Consider the following 17,458-nt stretch of genomic DNA (forward strand, 5'->3'; position numbering starts at 1 on the left):
CATCTGTGAGCTTCTACAAGTCACATTTGGAAAGCAGTTGCAGGAGCTACTCACAGCAAGAAACCAAGCTCAGAAATTCTTCATGGGAGTCTAGAAGACTATGCTCCTTCCCTCTCTTGCCCTCACAGCCTCCCTCACAAATGGTCACGCTTTCCTCTGGAAGAGTGCTTGCAACTTTCATTTGGGGGGAGTAAGAGGGAGGGAGTGTGTCTTTGGTCGGTCGGTTGGTTGGTTTGTTTTGGTTTTTAAATGAAGGTGTTTATTTCCTAAAAGGTGATCCTTCCCCTCTTCCCCTTCATTCAGTGCTGGTGACTACACCTGGAGTATTCTGTGTTCAGTTCTGGGCTCACCAGTACAAGTGAGATAATGGAGAGAGCCCAACAAAGATGATGAAGGGACTGGAGCATCTCTGATACAACAGTAGGCTCAGAGACCTGGGACTTTTCAGCCTGGAGAAGACAAGGCTGAGTGGGATCTTATCTCTGATGTGGGGAGTAAAGAAGACAGTCAGGCTCTTCACAGTGGTGTCTTTTGACAGGACAGAAGACAATTAGCACAAACTAAAATACAAAAAATCACATTTAAACTGAAGAAAATTACTTTTTATTGTGTAATGGCAGTTAAACAATGGCACATGATTCTGAGAGACACTAAGGAGTTTCCATCCTTGGAGAGATTTTTAGACATGAGACTACATGGTCCTAAGTAAACTGGTGTAGCTGACCCTGATTTCAGCAGAGGGGATTGGACTAGATCTTTAGATGTCCCTTCCCACGTCAGCCATTCTGCAAGTTTATGATAATTTTTGCCCAATAAAAAAAATTCCACTGTGAAAATTTCCTGGAGTCTGCACTTTGCTTCTGTGAAATTTTGTTATGGTTTTGTCTGGCTGCACAATGTCATGGCTGAGATTATTCACAGACTTGTACAGTTCAGGTTGGAAGGTCCAACACTGCTCAAAGCAAGGCCAAAATCAAAGCTAGATCATGTTACTCGTGGCCCTCTCCAGGCCAGTTATGAACTCATTCAGAGATGGAGTTCCCCCCACCTCTCTTGGCTGCTGTCCCCCCATGCTTGGTTACCCTCATGACAAAAATATTTTCCTAATACTTTATCAGAATTTTCCATGTTGCAGTTTGTGTTCATTGCCTTTCATCCTTTCTCTACGTGTCTCTCAGAAAAGTGTGGCTCCCTCTTCTTTCCAGACCCATTGAAGATCATTTAGATCCATCACCACCAGACAAGCCTTCCCTCCTTGAGGCCAAACAACCCCAGTGCTCAGTCTCTTCTTGTATGTGCTCCACACCAGGTCACCCTCTTTGATCCACTCCAGTCTGCCTTGTGCTGATGGGGCAATGGTTCTCCACATGCAGGCTGCCCTGTGCTGGAGAGAGAAGTGCATCAATGAGCCCACTGGCTGTGTCCTTGCCAACACAGCTCAAGTCTGTGGCTGACCTTCACTGCCTCAAGTATGTGCTTCGTTGGTGGGTGCCAGCCGTGTGGAGGTTCCCCCAGCTTGCCTTCTGCTGCTCAGGTTGTGTTTGTAACTGGGTGACACAGGGGGCACTGTGGAGTTACAGCAACTGTTTGCACCCATAGCTTTTGACATTTGACATTCTGATGCTGACACCACGATTCTGGCATTAGTCAGGTCCAAGTGCTCCTTCACACCAGGGTCGTACTTTTCAATGGCTGCTGTGGTGCAGCTGGCACAGCGATGAGGCGCCAAGTCCTACCGGAGTGATTCCTGCTTGATGGGACACAGAAGCACGAGGAGAAAGGCAGCAGCAGTACAAGGCATGGCTTTGTTTTCAAATGTTACCAGCTAGGGACCCTCGGGCAGACTGGCAACTCTCCAAGAGTGGCTTTTTTTAGACATCCATGGATACCAGCCTCCCCTTGAGAAGCAGAGCTGGGCTGCTGCAGCATTGCCTCATTCCTTTCTGCATTTGCTTCCCCTCTGCTCTTCTACTGGTGGAAGACACATCTTCATATGAATAACATCTATCTGTCTGTCTAGAAAAAAGGACATGGGTTTTGGGGACAGAAAACCATACAGCTTCTTGTAGGGAGGAACCACAAGAAGCATTTCACATTGTTCAGTGGGTTGAGTTACCTCCTGCAAAGGTCTTAAATTATCTTCCCAAGTGACGCCCAATGTTTCCTTCATTACCAAAGAGCTTTTCTGTTTGCATCCCGGGTCCACATGCTGGGCTTTGGCTGCCCCCGCGAGCCCTTGGCATTTTTCACATGCTGGCAATTGTTTCTACTGCCTTTGAGGCAGAAATCCCAATTCTTACAAAAATATGGTACAGTGATCAGAGATTAGCATCTGGAAATGACCAGGGCTAGACAATGCTTCAAGCAACTTCTTGGCCTGTCTTTTCTTCCCCACCCCTTCCCCCGTTGTGTTTTTTTTTTTTCCTTTTCTTTTCCAGATCTGTACAATTCCCCACCCGGCAGAGTCCCAGTGTCCCTCTGCCCCAGAGAGACTTGGACCAGAGGCAACACAGCCACAAGCTGTGTGGATTTTCTCACTGTGGGGATCCTCCCTCTTCTCCATCCTGTTCCCTCAAGGATCACTTCAACAAGAAGGGAGGGTTGGTGCAACTCTTCTCAAAGCTTCTGAAGGGACACAGCATTCTCCAAGCTGGTGCCAAGAGCTCAGAGATCAGATGCAGATGTGTCTTTGCCACAGAGAGGGGGTCATAGGAGGAGAGCTGACAGAGGGAAAGACCCATCCTTCTCCCATTAGCACCACATGGAGCTATACAATGTCCCCCAGCATGCAGAACAGTCACAGAGCTGTACAGCTGTTTTGATAGAGGTGGGGTTTACCTCCAAGAGGGTGTGCTGTCTCTCCTGATGTGGTACAACAAGACACTGTTACAAGGACAGTGAGGAGCGAGCGGGGAGGGTGGCCCAGTGGTCAGGGCACTGCTAGGGGCTCAGAGAGAAGATCTGGATGCAAAGTGGCTTTCCTGACCCACAGCCCATTAATGACCTTCTGATCAGCAGCTCTGCCCTCCAGCACATCAAACATTCGATTTAGAACCAGCTGCAAGCCTGCTGATAGTGCACTCCATCTATCCACACCATCCCATTGTCCAGGTCATTAGGCAGTATTGGCCACAGTACTGACCCTTTAGGGTGATACTTGCAACCAGGTTGTTATTTAGACTTTGCACTATTTTTAGTCACAACTTTTTGAGCCTCACAACACAGGTAATTTTACATCCACCTTAAAGTTCAACTATCCCAGCCATACCCCACCAGTCCAGCTACAAGCACACAAGCCAAGTGCCTTACAAAAGCCCAAGTCAATGACACCCACCTTCCTCCCCTTGTGCACAGAGCCAGTCATCTCAACCAAGAATATGATCAGGCTGGTTAGGCATGATTTGCCCTTGGTAAATCTATGCTAGCTGCTAACCACCTTTGAAAGGGATCAACACACTCACACACTTCTAGACCCTTAGAAAAGGCTGACACCTACCCCTTTACCTTGGTCTTTTTGAAAGCTACTAATGTGCCACTTTGCCAGATAACTTGACACAGGTGACCAGAAAGGATGAATTAGAAATGGAACCGTGTATCATAGGTTTATTAGGGAAAAAAAGTTATACTTCAAGACCATATATTTGGCACCATACTGAAGCAAAATTATGTGAGATTAATTAAAATGCTAAAACCAAATAACCATGAAAATTTAAATGTTCTTTTAATTACTTTAGGTCCTTTTTTTTTGTCCACATACAATTTACAATAACTTCAGGAAGAAACTGGAAAGGTATTAGATCTACACTACATGTAAGCTGGAATGGGAGGGAGAAGTGGGCCAAAGACAGGATCTGTCCCCCAGGTATGCTACTGCACTCCTGGGCCGTCAAAATGCAGGAGTCTTATTAACATGAGCAAAGGCTGTTGAAATGTTACCATGAAATGATCAGATTATTAAAGTTACTGAGTAAACCATTAATGCTAGGTGACCTAGAAAGGCTACAAAAATCCTATGTTATTGCAAGCATCCAAATGCCTGCTAAAAAACCCATCATTGTACCTTTCATCCATGTGCATTTTTGCTTTCTGATCTGAATGGAAGAGATTTCAGTAGTATTTGAAATGAACTGTATCCCAGTTTGTCCCCAGGATGGATCGAAGTCAAAGGAATCTCCTGCTAGTTGTCTCTCTCATTGATTTGACTTCTTTTTGGAGGGCAAATAAGTTAAAAACAGTTCCTAATTTGCAAGTTACTCATCTCATGCCTTGGCACAGTGAAGTGAAGGATACTGACAAGGAATAAATACCACATCAAATAAAATGGGAATGGATGGAAGAAAAGCTTTAAACAGTAAAGGATATAAAGATTAACTCATGCTGATAAACTGCTGAATACACGTTTTTGCCAGACTATAGAGTGCCACTCTAACATGGATAAAGGGGTAGATTCGCACTGAACGTCCAGGCTGAAGGCTAGCAAGGAAGTGGGACATGGGCCTTTGATCAATAATTCAAATGTTAGACCAACAGTACTCACAAGAAAAACACAGATCTTTCCTTGGTTAATATATTGTGCACAGCAATATCTCAAAGAATTAACAGCACCTTTTACATAAAAATTTCAAACATATTTATCTAGTGAACAAGAAAAACAGCATCTCAAAGCGGTACTTCTGCAGATGTACAGTACTGTATTTATATAGATATAGATATATATATATCTCAAAGTGAATTTACACTGTGACCTGGAGATTAGTCCAGCAGTGGGCAAACCCACAGGGTAAGTCTTCAGGAGAATATATTGCCTTTGATGGGCAGCCAGTTACATGGCACAATTGCATAGAGAAGCCCCGTGGGCAGCAAAGGACAGTTTAGCATCCCATTAAGCAAGCACAGCATGCTTAGGTCGTTCCTGCAACATCTAAGAAACTTCCAGATTTTCACGGCTAATAAAGTTCTGGTTTTCACAGGCTGCACACACTGCAACCACCTCTCCATGCTTTAAAGACCCAGAGGAGGAAGGTCAGACCCCAAACTTATATCCTGTCCTGCTTCCAAGCAGAAATCAATCAGCACCACTGATTTAAGCTGGTAGGGTGGGGACCATGCTTGGCTTCACGGGGGTTTCCTGAGTGGCTGGTCTTCACCGGTTTGCCTCATTTCTTTACTTTTTTTTTTTCTTTTCCAAATCAGTTGCTCACAGTCCTCTGGTGGAAATAATTTGAAAAGCATGGTCTGCCCTAAGACAGGAAAGCAGACTCCTACCATTTCCCTGGGATAGGCACCCCGCACTCATACCAGCCCACATAGTAGTAGGGTGTTGTGTATCCGATGCGCCCGAATGATACAGGCTCCTGGCGGTACTGCCGGTGATACCCTGCCATGAGAAAAAAGTAGCCATTTGCATTTTCAAACTAAAACATAGTAATTTAACAAAAGTAAGGCCCAATGAGAATCAATCCCACAGCCAAAACAAAAACTTGGAAGCTATCTGGCAGGCAGTTTTGTCAAAAGGGTATTTGCTATCCATGGCTCTTGGCTTAGATCTTTCTTGAATGATTTAACTCTTGTCCTTTTATGTTTCTTGTAGTTTTGATTGATTTTACTGATCAAAATCTCTTTAACTATTGCGTAACGTTGTGCTCTGCCAAAGGGCTTCTGCATTTCACCCCAAACAGTGTCTGTATTTCAGCTGTGTTTATGACATTTGCAAGTGAAATTAAATATACAAAGGGCTCCTGGGCAAAAGATACCATCAAATCATATGATCTCATGGGGCTCAAGAGACTATCAACAAACATCAGCTTTTCCCAAAACAAAAAGGTATCATTTCATGCAGTAAATACTGAGTTAAGCCATTTCCCCTTTTTTCTTCATCTGCAGAAAGAATGTGACTGCTTAAAGCATTAGGAGAGGTGGAGCATTCTTGTCTGCATAGCTTGTACACTGGAACTTGTGAACTCTCATGTCTTGTGCCAATATTATTTCTGTGTGCTCTCTATCCCTGTCTCCTAGACCTAGTAATACACATCTGCAGTGATCATCCATCTTTTTAAGTAAAAAGTGCAGTATTTCCTAGTAGCACATAAATATGAGCGATTATTTCCATTTCTTCCTGGTAGCACCACCATAAAAAAGAATATCAACATATAATTTAACATAGAAAAAGACTTCACAAACATATACATGTATTTTTTTTCATTTTGTTTTTGCATCTAGTTCCTGTGAATTATTTGTTTTAAAAGCCCTTCCCTGTCTCTGCCTCTCTCTCCCTTTTTCTTAACACCCGTAATTTTTTCTGGGATTTTCATAAGCTGTCCAGCTAGGCCTGAGTACAAGATCACCTCATCACCTCCTGCATCAGCAGGACACCTCTGAGAGCTGCCAGCAGCTGTGGACAAAGAGCCCCACTCTCTGCTCTGCTCCCTGCCCCTACAGATGATAACAGGCACCTGGCCAGCACTCCACTCCCCCACTGCTGTACCTCGGATGGTGGGCAGGGCTTCAATGTATGACTGAGGTCCCGTTCTTCCATCCAGGTGGGAATCCACAAACTGGCAGTGGTCCTCGCCCCTTCCCCAGCTATCTCCGATGCTGTAGAAGGTGTCTGAAGGGTGATATGGGCAGATTAATTGACTCAGCATTACTTTAGTTTGGGATGCTCTTTACCACCAGGAAAACAGTTGGGGGACAAAGCAGGAGAACTATTACAGTGACAAACACAGTAATACCAATGAATAAATAGAGGCTGGGAAGAGGGAGAATTCTACATTCGCAGTATGAAAAGATGAATTATGGAAAACAGAAATGGGTTACAGCTCAGTATGGAACAGTCCTTATTTTGCAAGTCCATGGACACGTCAGGACAGTCATTTCAACATTTTCAACAGGACCAGTCATTTCAAGATACCATGAGAAAGTAAAAATCAATATAATATGTATAACTCAATAGTATTAGCTTGACTGCAGTCTCTAATGAAAACTAAAAGCTGTGGAGCTCTCTTTCTCTAACAGATGGGCTGGGTCTGGCTACTGTGCTCTTTGTTTATTTTTGCATATTCAAACCCTGTCTTTAAACTAGACCAATGCACTGAATAATAAGAATAACATATTAGCTAAATCTGAAAAGCCATTGAGATAATCCCAGTATACTAGATGGCAATATAGAAAGTTTTCTTGCTTGCATCTCAGCAAAATAAACCCATATAAGAGTTACTGTTTACTCTTTGGAACACGGCCCACCCAGCCACTGTAATCTCAGACTTCTCTCCACCATTCCTCGATCTGCCCTGGGGCTCTCTAGTGTGTAACACTCACCTGCTCATAGGGACAAGTGTGGGACTTCCCAGGGAGACATGTGGGGACCAGCACTTTGTTTGCACAGTACAAAGCACATTGCTTTCTCAGGATACAAACAGACACAGGCTTTTCAAGGGCAACTTCCTCCTGTCCTCTGTCTAAAGAGCTGTGCTTGAAAGCTAAATGCCAGGGGGTGAGTGTAAAGCAGAAGTGAGGCAGCTCAGCTATCACACCAGACCTTGAGAAGTATCCTGGACAGGGGCCAAACAATTCTTTCACAGACAAAGTGAAGAAAGCAAGAAGATGGAAATTATAAGTAATCATTTATCAAGAAATTAATCTTGGTGCCTACCTTTCAGGTCATCACTGAGGTAAATCTTGTACCTTAAGGAGTTGCAAAGAACCACTCCTACAAACTTGCGGTACCACGTTCGCTTCACGTACTGCTTCCCACTGCAGTCTGAATAGGTGGGGTCGTATTTGAAAGTGAATGGGATCCAGATAGGCTCACCACCTTGGAGAAAAAAAACAAAAACAAAAGCAGTATTACAAACAGACTTTAGGATTTCAGTCTGCGTTTTGCTGAGGTTGACATCTGATAATATATTTTACAAGAGATACTACAGCAGATTAACGCCTGACTTCCCTATATGCAGAAACACAAGTTCAAGAACAAATATTTTAAAAATACATAAAAAAGAAAGGAACTTGATTGAATCCACAGTATTCAATCAGGCATCAGTAACTGTTAAAATGTAAAAAAAAAAACAAAACCAAACCAACCAAAATATAAAATTAATATGACTGTATGTGCTGAAACATAGCTTAAAGTAAACAAGTAGTGTCACTGGTTTTAGTAAGACATCTTCTCTACCTAGTAATACTCAGGGTTTTTTTCCTAAACAAAGACTGATCTTAAGTTTGACAATGACACTGTCTACATACAGTCACTTGCATTTTCACACTAAGATACAGAACTTAATCCTTTTCCTAGATAACAGATGTTAAATATTCTGCAGTAATTAACATCCTGTGATGTGAACTGAAGTCTTGCTAATTTGTTAAAAAGATCAAATCAGAAACATATTTTTCTGTTTGTTTTCGCGCATAACATCAAAACAGATGAGGTTCCAATAAAAGACATGTGAGAGCTTTCCTGGGGAATTCCATCCAAAGCGCTGATGCAGAGGACTGCTTAATTGTATCACAGAAGTTGAAATATTCCTACTGGCTTGCCTAAATGTTTGCTTTATACTAATGAAGAAAATAGAACTTCTTTTGAAATTGCTTTTGCATTAATGTATACAGTATTACACAAAATGCTTTCAACGTGATAATGGTGTTTTTCTTTCTAGCTACAGCACAAAGCCCTGGTTTTGCTGTGCTATTCTGAGGTGATTTACAAATGAGATTGAACATTTTTTCTAGGAGTCATTCTTCCTCCCTATCACTAGGCACATGGACAAAATCCTGCAAGCACTTATCCTCAATCACTGCAGTCCTCAGGGCTCCACCATTCTGGACACAAATGTAACTAGACCGACTTGATGTAACTAGTGACACAGAGAAAGGCTTGCAGGATTTTGGCCATAGCTTTCTCTTTAGGATAAAGCAATAAACTGTTTCTTGAATGCAATTTTATGGCTGTGAATAGGCTGCTTTTGTCTTTTACTTCTTCCCACCTCCAAAAATCCTGAAGGATAACCTGGCATGTCCTGCAAGAGATGCACTAAATGTTCAAAAGCTCTTCACTTCTGCAGGTTCCCAGAGCTCTGCTACCTCTTTTTGGTCTATCTTAAATCTGCTACTGCAGTTACACAAAAATATTTTATCTTAGTCCAGTCAAAGCAGAAACAACAAGTGCAAAAGCTGACACTTTCCAAAACCTCTTTCCATAAACAGACCCACAAAATAACTGACAGTAAAAAAACCTGAAGGTGACTAGTGACATGGGAAGGCCACTGCTCCCAGAAACCTCCCAAGCTGACTGCCAGAGACACAGTGCACTCTGCATTATATGTGCATCCTCTGAGAGGACATGGAAAAAACAGAGTAACAACCTTAATAAAACAGAGAAGGGATGGACCTTGTCTTCATGAAGTATGTAGTCAAAAAGCCCCAGAACTAACCATATGAACTGCTTAGAAAAGCTGACAGAGCATAATAACCATGAGGTCCTTTTTCCTGCATCTCTTCTGAGAGCACATGCTGCCTGGGATTACCCTACCAATGAACATGCCAGCAACGTTGGTCCCTGCACCAGGAAATCAGCTCTTCTGGTTAGGGGCTGAGCTGGTTTATTGCAGATTGGGAGATGCAAAGCAAGCTCAACAGCTTCATGGAATATCACACAGGTCAGTAACAAATCCCTGAATTTGTACATTATTTATAAGGGTGTGGTGATCAGCATAGATGAGCACAAGGTAAAACTGGTCACACTGTTCAAGCGATGCTCAGGCAACTAAAGGACACAGATACAGCCAGACTAAAGCTTATTACTAAGCATTTGAAGCTGTTGTACCAGCCAAAAGATGGGCCCACATCAAATACTTAATCTAACATATTTTTACAAGACTTCTTTTCAAAGACCAGAACAAGGAGTCCTACCACAGAAAATGTTTTGTGAATTAGCACAATGAATTACTTCTGGTTCCTGCTTAAACTTGTAAGTCAAACTGCTCGTTAACATGCTTCTAACACCTATGTTGTAACTGTTTTACACAAGTTTTATGCACTTCATGGAAGAAACTTGGAAGAAGCAGAGTAAGACTTACCGGGTGGTCTGACAATGAGGAGAGGATTGTCTAGAAGAATGAAACAAATACAAAAATTAATATTTTGTTCCAAACCTTGTTTTGTAATATGAAAGATAAAGTGTCACTCAAGAAAATGTCAGTGGCAGAGTAACTGCCTTTTGCTACATTATCAATGTGAGATTTAGATACCTCACTGATTTGCAGAACTAAAGCATGTTTGTTATTTCACTGTTTTTCACAGTTGGTGAAACTTGCTGTAGGATTGTATACTTATTCTGGTATTTTAAAACTCTCCTGAGAATAGTGCCAAAGTTCAAAGCCAGATATCCTCCTCTCAGAAGGTACTCAGAGCAAGAAGATAACTCCACTGTAGGTTTTTGAATATATAGTGTGTTACTCCTGCAGGCCTTACTTCCAGAGGGATATGTAACATACTGCTTATATGAAAATATCAGTCTCAGACTGTTTAGCACTGTTCAATAATATGTGAAATGCCTCTTTTTGGTCATAGTGACAAAATGACTCTTTTTGTCATAGTGACAGAATTTTTGCAGCAGCATCCTAGGCAGTCCTGAGAGCAATGTCCACTATCTCAGGACCTTCTGTTCCCTTTAAATATTCTCTTTTTTGAAAAAAAGAAGGATGGAATAGGTGTGGAGAAAAGATGAAAAACCAGCACAATCTAATGTGTGAACTTATTTGTATTCATTACTTTGCAGTTTCTGTTATCTCTTAACTAGCCCTTATTTTGGACAAAATACCTGAAGAAATAACATAATGCAGGGAAGCTGAAGTGAGAACTGCAGCGTGAAGTCAAATGAACGAAGGCAGCGACTGCGTAAGCCCCATGTTGTCAAAAGGGTACAATTAGCAAGAGACAAGAGACCTCTTGCTCAAGCAAAGACTAAATAATCTGCCTTTTATTATTCATTGGAGTCATTGGCTCATTGGAACAATTAAAAATGGGTAAAAATAGCTCATCTAATGTACTATTTTAGAAGGGTGTGTTGCTCTTGAACACACTATAAGCCCCGTGAAAAAGCAACAAGCCATGTCAAAAAAGAAGGGAGAACTTTGCCTGTTTTATGGAACAATTGTTTCCTATATTTCTTCCAAAGACAACTGCTTCCAACTGTTCAGATGTTCACAATTATGAGCTAATTTACTAAATGTTTGGTCAATCCATCAAAGTCATTAAACTTCTCATTGCTTCTGTATTGTTGAACATTAGTAGTCTTTCGTATTTTAAACTCAAATTCCTGTTCCCCTGAAGCTCACTTTAATGTCACTTTTATTTTCATAGAGTAGTTAAAAGCACATATTATTTTCTTAGCCTTAAAGAAAACAAATAATGAACTTTTAAAAAAGAACAACCTCAGAGCAGTAAGTTCAAGATAATCACCCTTAGTACTGTGCTGGTTTCAGTCATTACCCTCCCACATCTTTTTTTAGGAACTCAGTTTTGAGATGAAAACAAAATGCAAAGCATACCAGATTCTGTGATGAAAGAGACTGAAGAGCTCACAGGTCCATAACCAAAGGGATTCTTTGCTTGAACTTTAAAATAATACCTAAAGCAAAAAGAGAAGGAAAGTAAGATTAAAACATTGATTCCAGTGGAATGACTAAGTTATAAATAATATGAAACCAGGGTGAGAATCAAAACGAAATTCTGCTGAGTTCAGCTGTCCTTTGTACAACATGGACATGGATAGTCAAGTAGGGTATGAGCTGGCTGCTACAAATTTCTCCTTTTTGCATTTGCTCACATGGATATTTCTGGTTCATTTATTTACATCATCCCCCTTTCAAAACCCACACACAATTCTTTATACGATACAATCAATAGAAGTAGACTAAAAGAAAAAGTTGCAAGGAAATTCAATTCTGATCTGTATTGTGGCAGACTCTTAAAACAAGGAGCAATCGTCACAGTTCATGCCCAAGGAACAGTTTTAAAACAGAGTAACTCTTATGAAATTAGTGGTGTGAACTGCAAACTAAAATTGGATCAGACTTAGGAGAGATCAGAAGCTAAGCTTTTGACCTTCCTGTAAAAACTCCAGCAGCAATAAGATCACAGTAGACAAGTAATATGAGAAAGCTTCACATGTACCCTTATTGATTCCCTAAAGTACTTAAATCACATGCTTAACTCAAAGCACATGACTTGCCACTAGAACTCCATTCTTTGCTTGACAGAAGCAAATTTATTTTTGCTCTTAGAGAATATGTGTAAGCACATTATTATTTCATCTCCAAATACAATGTTTTTCATTTGATGCTTATCCTGACATTTTTTCCTGAGATTAATGTTTTATTATTTCTCTTTTTGCTTTGTATCCAGTCCATCCAAGGCCAACTAGAATGCAAGCTTATTGTAAAAGGTTCTGGCACCGTGTTTTTAAAGTGCCCAAGTTTAGCTTTTCCTTCCTTGTCTGCTTGCTCAGTTTCATTCTTGTAAAGAAATGACCACGCTTCTGTAATAATCACATAGCATTTGGCTCTTGATTTAGCCTCTCATCCAAAAGCAAACATCTCCAAAAGCACCATACTTCACCCATACAACAGGCCAAGTGCTTACTTGTCAGGATGGCTGCCACCAAGTGCTGGATTACCCCCCGTGATTATGTCTCATCTGCATGGCAGGCTTGATGTTCCTCAGCTGGTTAAACTTAGCCTGACCCACAAAAACACATCAGGCAAAGCTCTTGGTGGAAAAGCTCTCCCCATCCTGCACAGAAAGCTGCCAGTGCTGCTCTGCTTGCATGGCCCATGCTGCTTCATAGCAATGCCCCTGGAAGCTACTGCCACCTAATGCAGTGTATACACCAAGTGTGGACACCCTTTACATCCCTTTTCCACATGAAAATTACTCCCTTTTGTCCACAAGAAATGCCCTTGCAACATAGGTTTAATGCTGTGTAAGATGCTCAGTAGGGAAAGGCAACAAGATCCTGTTGCAGTACGTGGTTTGTCTGCCACTCAATTTTTGCCATGTGCATTTTTCTGTACTATAAGATGTACTTGTTCCTCAAGGACTTAGCCACAGAGCAGGGCCTTCTGAAAGGACTGTCTTCAGCCTAAGCATCAGCAAAGGACACAGAAAACTATTCAGAAAGATGAACCAGAGAGGACACAGTAGAAACAGCCCTTTGGCAAAGGTGAATCTATTTTTTCATTTAAAGGAATGCCAAAGTGAACTGCTTTGCTTCAGAATCAAACATCAGCCTATGGACAGGCTGAAGAGATGTTCAAATAACGGCCACTTCTTTAGGAGAAAGGTGGCAGTCTTGTGAACACAGGGTTTTCCTATGAAGCATGGTGGTTATCTCCAAGGTTAGTGCCATCTTCACTCTGTAAAAATTATAGGTGGGTCTTCTAGGCAACATCAATGCAGAAGCTACAGGAATTGGAATATTCTGGGCTTCATCCATGTCACAATCTTTACCACCTGTCTGTGCCAGACCTGGAGCAAACACATAATCAGATGGTCTGCAGGACATATTCCCACCCCTGCATGGGGGATGCAGGCCTCCTGTCCCTGCTGTGTCCCACAGCTGGTGCCATAAACCAGCTTCACTCCTGTTTTGTGCAGTCAGTTTGCCTGTAATTAATGACTATATGATGCTCACTGAAGACTCATGGCTTTCATTTAAAAGACACATGGATTATGGCAAAAAGAGCCACATTAAGTAATGAAATTTAGCAAGGCTGTGTCTTTTGCTCATTCCTAAGCACAGTCCTCTTGCTGGCAGAAATATTTGCCCATGGTTTTAACTATTGGCACTGATTTTTTGACTGCAGCTTGTGATTCTTTAGAATGGCTGAAGAAAGAGGAGAAGGGAGATGAAAAATCTCCTGTGTGCTCCTATACATCTGGCCACACAGGCAGAGCACAGCAGCCTGAGCAATGCTTTAACCCCCTGAGCTGGCAGTGCTCTCACAGGACACCTTCATCCACACCAACTTCACTCACTCACACCTTCTCTACAAGGACTGGGACAGGAGCTGGCAGCACAAGGCTGGCCCTAGGGATGGGACACAGGGAAGTGACTCCTCATGCTGGCTCCCAAGATGGCCACAACACAGCACTAAGCTGTCCTGACCTAGCCCAACACCCAATGTAATTATTTCAGAAGAGCAGGATGAAAGTGTTTTCCAACCCAAATATTTTCTGTAATGCTTTAAGACCTTGTGAAACCATCTCTATGGATGGATGCCTGACTTCCCACTGCCTTCAAAGAGGCTCAAGTAAATACCACCTTCCAAGACAGTGGCACCTTCTCAGCAAACCTTTCAAAGCACTTAATATGTCTGTATTAATGCTAGCTTCAAAACATTCCCATGAGATATGTGTGAAGATCCACATCTAAGTGGAAGAGAGCAGCCCAAGGACCTTGTGCTTGAAACAGATGTGATTCAAGTGGGGAACAACATGCTGATTTGTATCTAATGATTAATGAAGGAACTGATTACCTACGCAATCAGTGCAACTGCGCATTGAGGTGTCAGTACCTGAAATGGCCTTCAGGAAAGCTGGGGAGGGACTTTTTACAAGAGCATGTAGTGATAGGACAAGGGGTAGTGCTTTTAAATGAAAATGGTAGATTTGGGTTAGACCTTGAGAAAAAAATGTTTACTGTGAGGGTGGTGAGACACTGGCACAGGTTGCCCAGGGAAGCTGTAGCTGCCCCCTCCCTGGAAGTGTTCAAGGCCAGGTTGGATGGAGCTTTGAGCAACCTGATCTAGTGGGAGGTGTCTCTGCTCATGCAGGGGCGTTGGAACTAGATGATATTTATGGTCCCTTCCAACCTGAACCATTGTACGATTCTGTGATTCAGACTGTGACTAACCACATCAGCATACCTTTCACTTAGAGCAAGATGATTTTATGACTTAATTCAAGGTATCTCCCATCTGTTGGAATTAAATAGCTGTCATTTGCAGCCATAAAATGAGATAATTGCTCATCATGGTAATTAGGAAAGCAGCTGTGTTAAAAAGAAATTAAAAAAACCCAACAACTAGCTAGCTGTAAAAGCCCTTCTCTAGCCTCTTTGAGGACTCACCTGCATAGGCCCCCCAGCCTGTGCCCCCACTAGCAGCAGGCTGAGCTGGCAGGATGCCAGCCAGCTGTGGGGCACAGAGCAGAGCAGTCCCCACATGCCACGGGTGGTTGGGTGGGAGCCCATCCCCTTGACCATGGGGATGGTGGGATGATGGCTACTGCAGGGTCTCTGTCAGCAAAGTAAGCACCAGGGTGGATGTGCAGAGTGTACAGGCTGGGAGGGAAGGCCATGCATTGCCTGGGAAATGGAAGAGATGAGATGATGTGGTAGCATCTCCCAGACTCACTGCCCAGCAGTATGGGTGAATGTGGGGGAAAAGAGGCTGGGAGGGGGTTGGGAAGGACAGGCAGGTTTCCTTGCACAAACATGTGGAGAGGACAGCAGGGAATTAATACCTCCTCCTGCAATTGAACCATCCCTCCAGAAGAAAAACACATAAATCAGCTGCCTGCAGGTTCACAGCTGGTGCAAAGTGTGTCCCTCCATCTAAAATGGCCCAGCACTACAAGCATGCAGGACAAGGGTTTCATTGACACCTTACCCCTTTAGTGCTGTCTGGTGATACACAGCAGCCAGTTGTGGCTGATGCTACTTGTTGGGCTGCAGCTTTGCTTTAAAGGAGATAAAGAAAGGAAACAGACATATTTGCTGTATCTGCCCCTAGAACCTGAAGATCCAGGCTCTGTTTGCAGTTATGAACTCTGACCAGAAGTTTGAGAGCCTCCTATGAAATACTCTGTATGGCACTGGAATTGGTAGCAGGCACTCAAGGATTCAAATGTCCCTGGAAGAAACAAAAACCAAGTGGACAGGGAAGAAGAATGGATGAGACATGAAGATAAGGGGTAAAGGACAGTGTTCCAAATCATGAGACCATCTAGTCACTCCCATCAGGAACTGACACAGCTTGGCAGGCTAAAAGGCAGGAAAAAGAAGGAGATTGCTCAAGAAGGAGATTGAAATGTTTATGACACAGATTATAATGTTTGTGACTGCAGGAGACTGGATTTAGTGGTTGAGCAGATGCTGTCTAGCCCTTTGCATCAGACTTCTGTGACATCTGAGAATTAGGGTTAGGGAAGGGATGTTGTCAAGATTTTTTGACAGATTCAATAAGCTTGAAAGTAGTTTTAGTGTTTACACTCACACATCACAAGGAAGCATCTCCTTTGCCCACTGAAGCTGACCAGAGTTTTGCTAATGGAAAAGCTTCCACTTCTCACATGGATGTTAGACCAGGCCCCTGAAGAAAACTTATGGCACAGGTTAAACATAGAATTCCATTTTGTTTGTAAAACCTAAACACCAGGCAGATGTTTTCCAGGATATGTTGACAGCTTCAAATCTTCTGCCAAGATTCCAGCCCATTTCTGACATGCTGTGCATGCCACAACACTGCACCACCACTAGGCCCTCATGGGACACCTAACAGTCAATAGCACCTGCATACTGGAAATCCAATTTAATCAAAAAATCCACCAAGTCAAGCACAAAACGTTTAGACTAACTTCAGCTTTCACACCATATTTTTTTAGTTAGGCATGGGGTCTTTTCCCAGTGGTTAGGGAGTTATTTTTAAGACCAAAAATATGCAATCAATTCAGTCTGTGGATTTGGAGAATGCATGAGATTGGCCAATACACACAATTTCCTTGATGTAAAGAATCCTCCCTCTCCACCACAGACCCCACACAACACCCTTATCACCTCCACAATGCATACAACAGAGGCCAATGGATTATAGCATTCTTCTGTAAAATTCCAGATAACAGGCTTAAAACAAATAGCACTTGCTTGAACCTGCCTACTTTGAAACAGACCCTTAATATTTGACAGGGAAGTTCCTAAGTTTGTGAAGATGCATGAAACTGTAACCTTGCTGTTCCTATAAAACTCTATTCAAACACAGCGAAATTGTGACCTTCTGAAGCCTGGAGGCAATGTGTGTTTCAGAGAATGTGTCATAGGTTGGCAACTGAATTCCCACCAATTCCCCTTCACCAGGCACAGTCAGGACAGTGGCAGAAGAGCTCCTGGGGGCTTTCACTGCAACCACTCTTTCTGGTAACCTGGAGCCCTGAAGATGTTGGGTACAAGAAGCAGAGAGCTATTGCTGGCCTCCAGTTCTGTCCTTGGGGCACGAACAGAGAGGGAGTTGACTAAAAGACAGTGAAGAGGTGAGGAACTGGGGATGGAGGTTGAAAATGGCAGAGAAGCACAAGATGAAGAAGTCCAGTGCTGGGAGAAGCTACAGAAAACTAGTGAAGGGGAAAAGCGCCGGAGATGCATAGGAGTCTGGGATGTAGGAACTGGAGTCTGGATGCAGGAACT

The 17,458-nt window shown here is 42.7% G+C and overlaps 1 protein-coding gene across 1 annotated transcript in view; it reads right to left on the reverse strand.

The window, feature by feature from the left end:
• Window positions 1–4,553: 4,553 nt before the first annotated feature.
• Window positions 4,554–17,458, reverse strand: part of FNDC1 (fibronectin type III domain containing 1) — a 66,316-nt gene continuing 53,411 nt past the window's right edge. Inside the window, exons 16-20 of the mRNA XM_071740494.1 lie at window positions 11,547–11,626; window positions 10,074–10,103; window positions 7,652–7,813; window positions 6,485–6,607; window positions 4,554–5,377 (exon numbers count right to left, since the gene is read on the reverse strand). Of these exons, the coding sequence (XP_071596595.1) occupies window positions 5,262–5,377; window positions 6,485–6,607; window positions 7,652–7,813; window positions 10,074–10,103; window positions 11,547–11,626 (511 nt within the window). The 3' untranslated portion in view covers window positions 4,554–5,261. The remainder of the gene's footprint in view (window positions 5,378–6,484; window positions 6,608–7,651; window positions 7,814–10,073; window positions 10,104–11,546; window positions 11,627–17,458) is intronic.

Source organism: Heliangelus exortis, chromosome 3, assembly GCF_036169615.1.
Source record: "Heliangelus exortis chromosome 3, bHelExo1.hap1, whole genome shotgun sequence".
NCBI lineage: Eukaryota > Metazoa > Chordata > Aves > Apodiformes > Trochilidae > Heliangelus > Heliangelus exortis.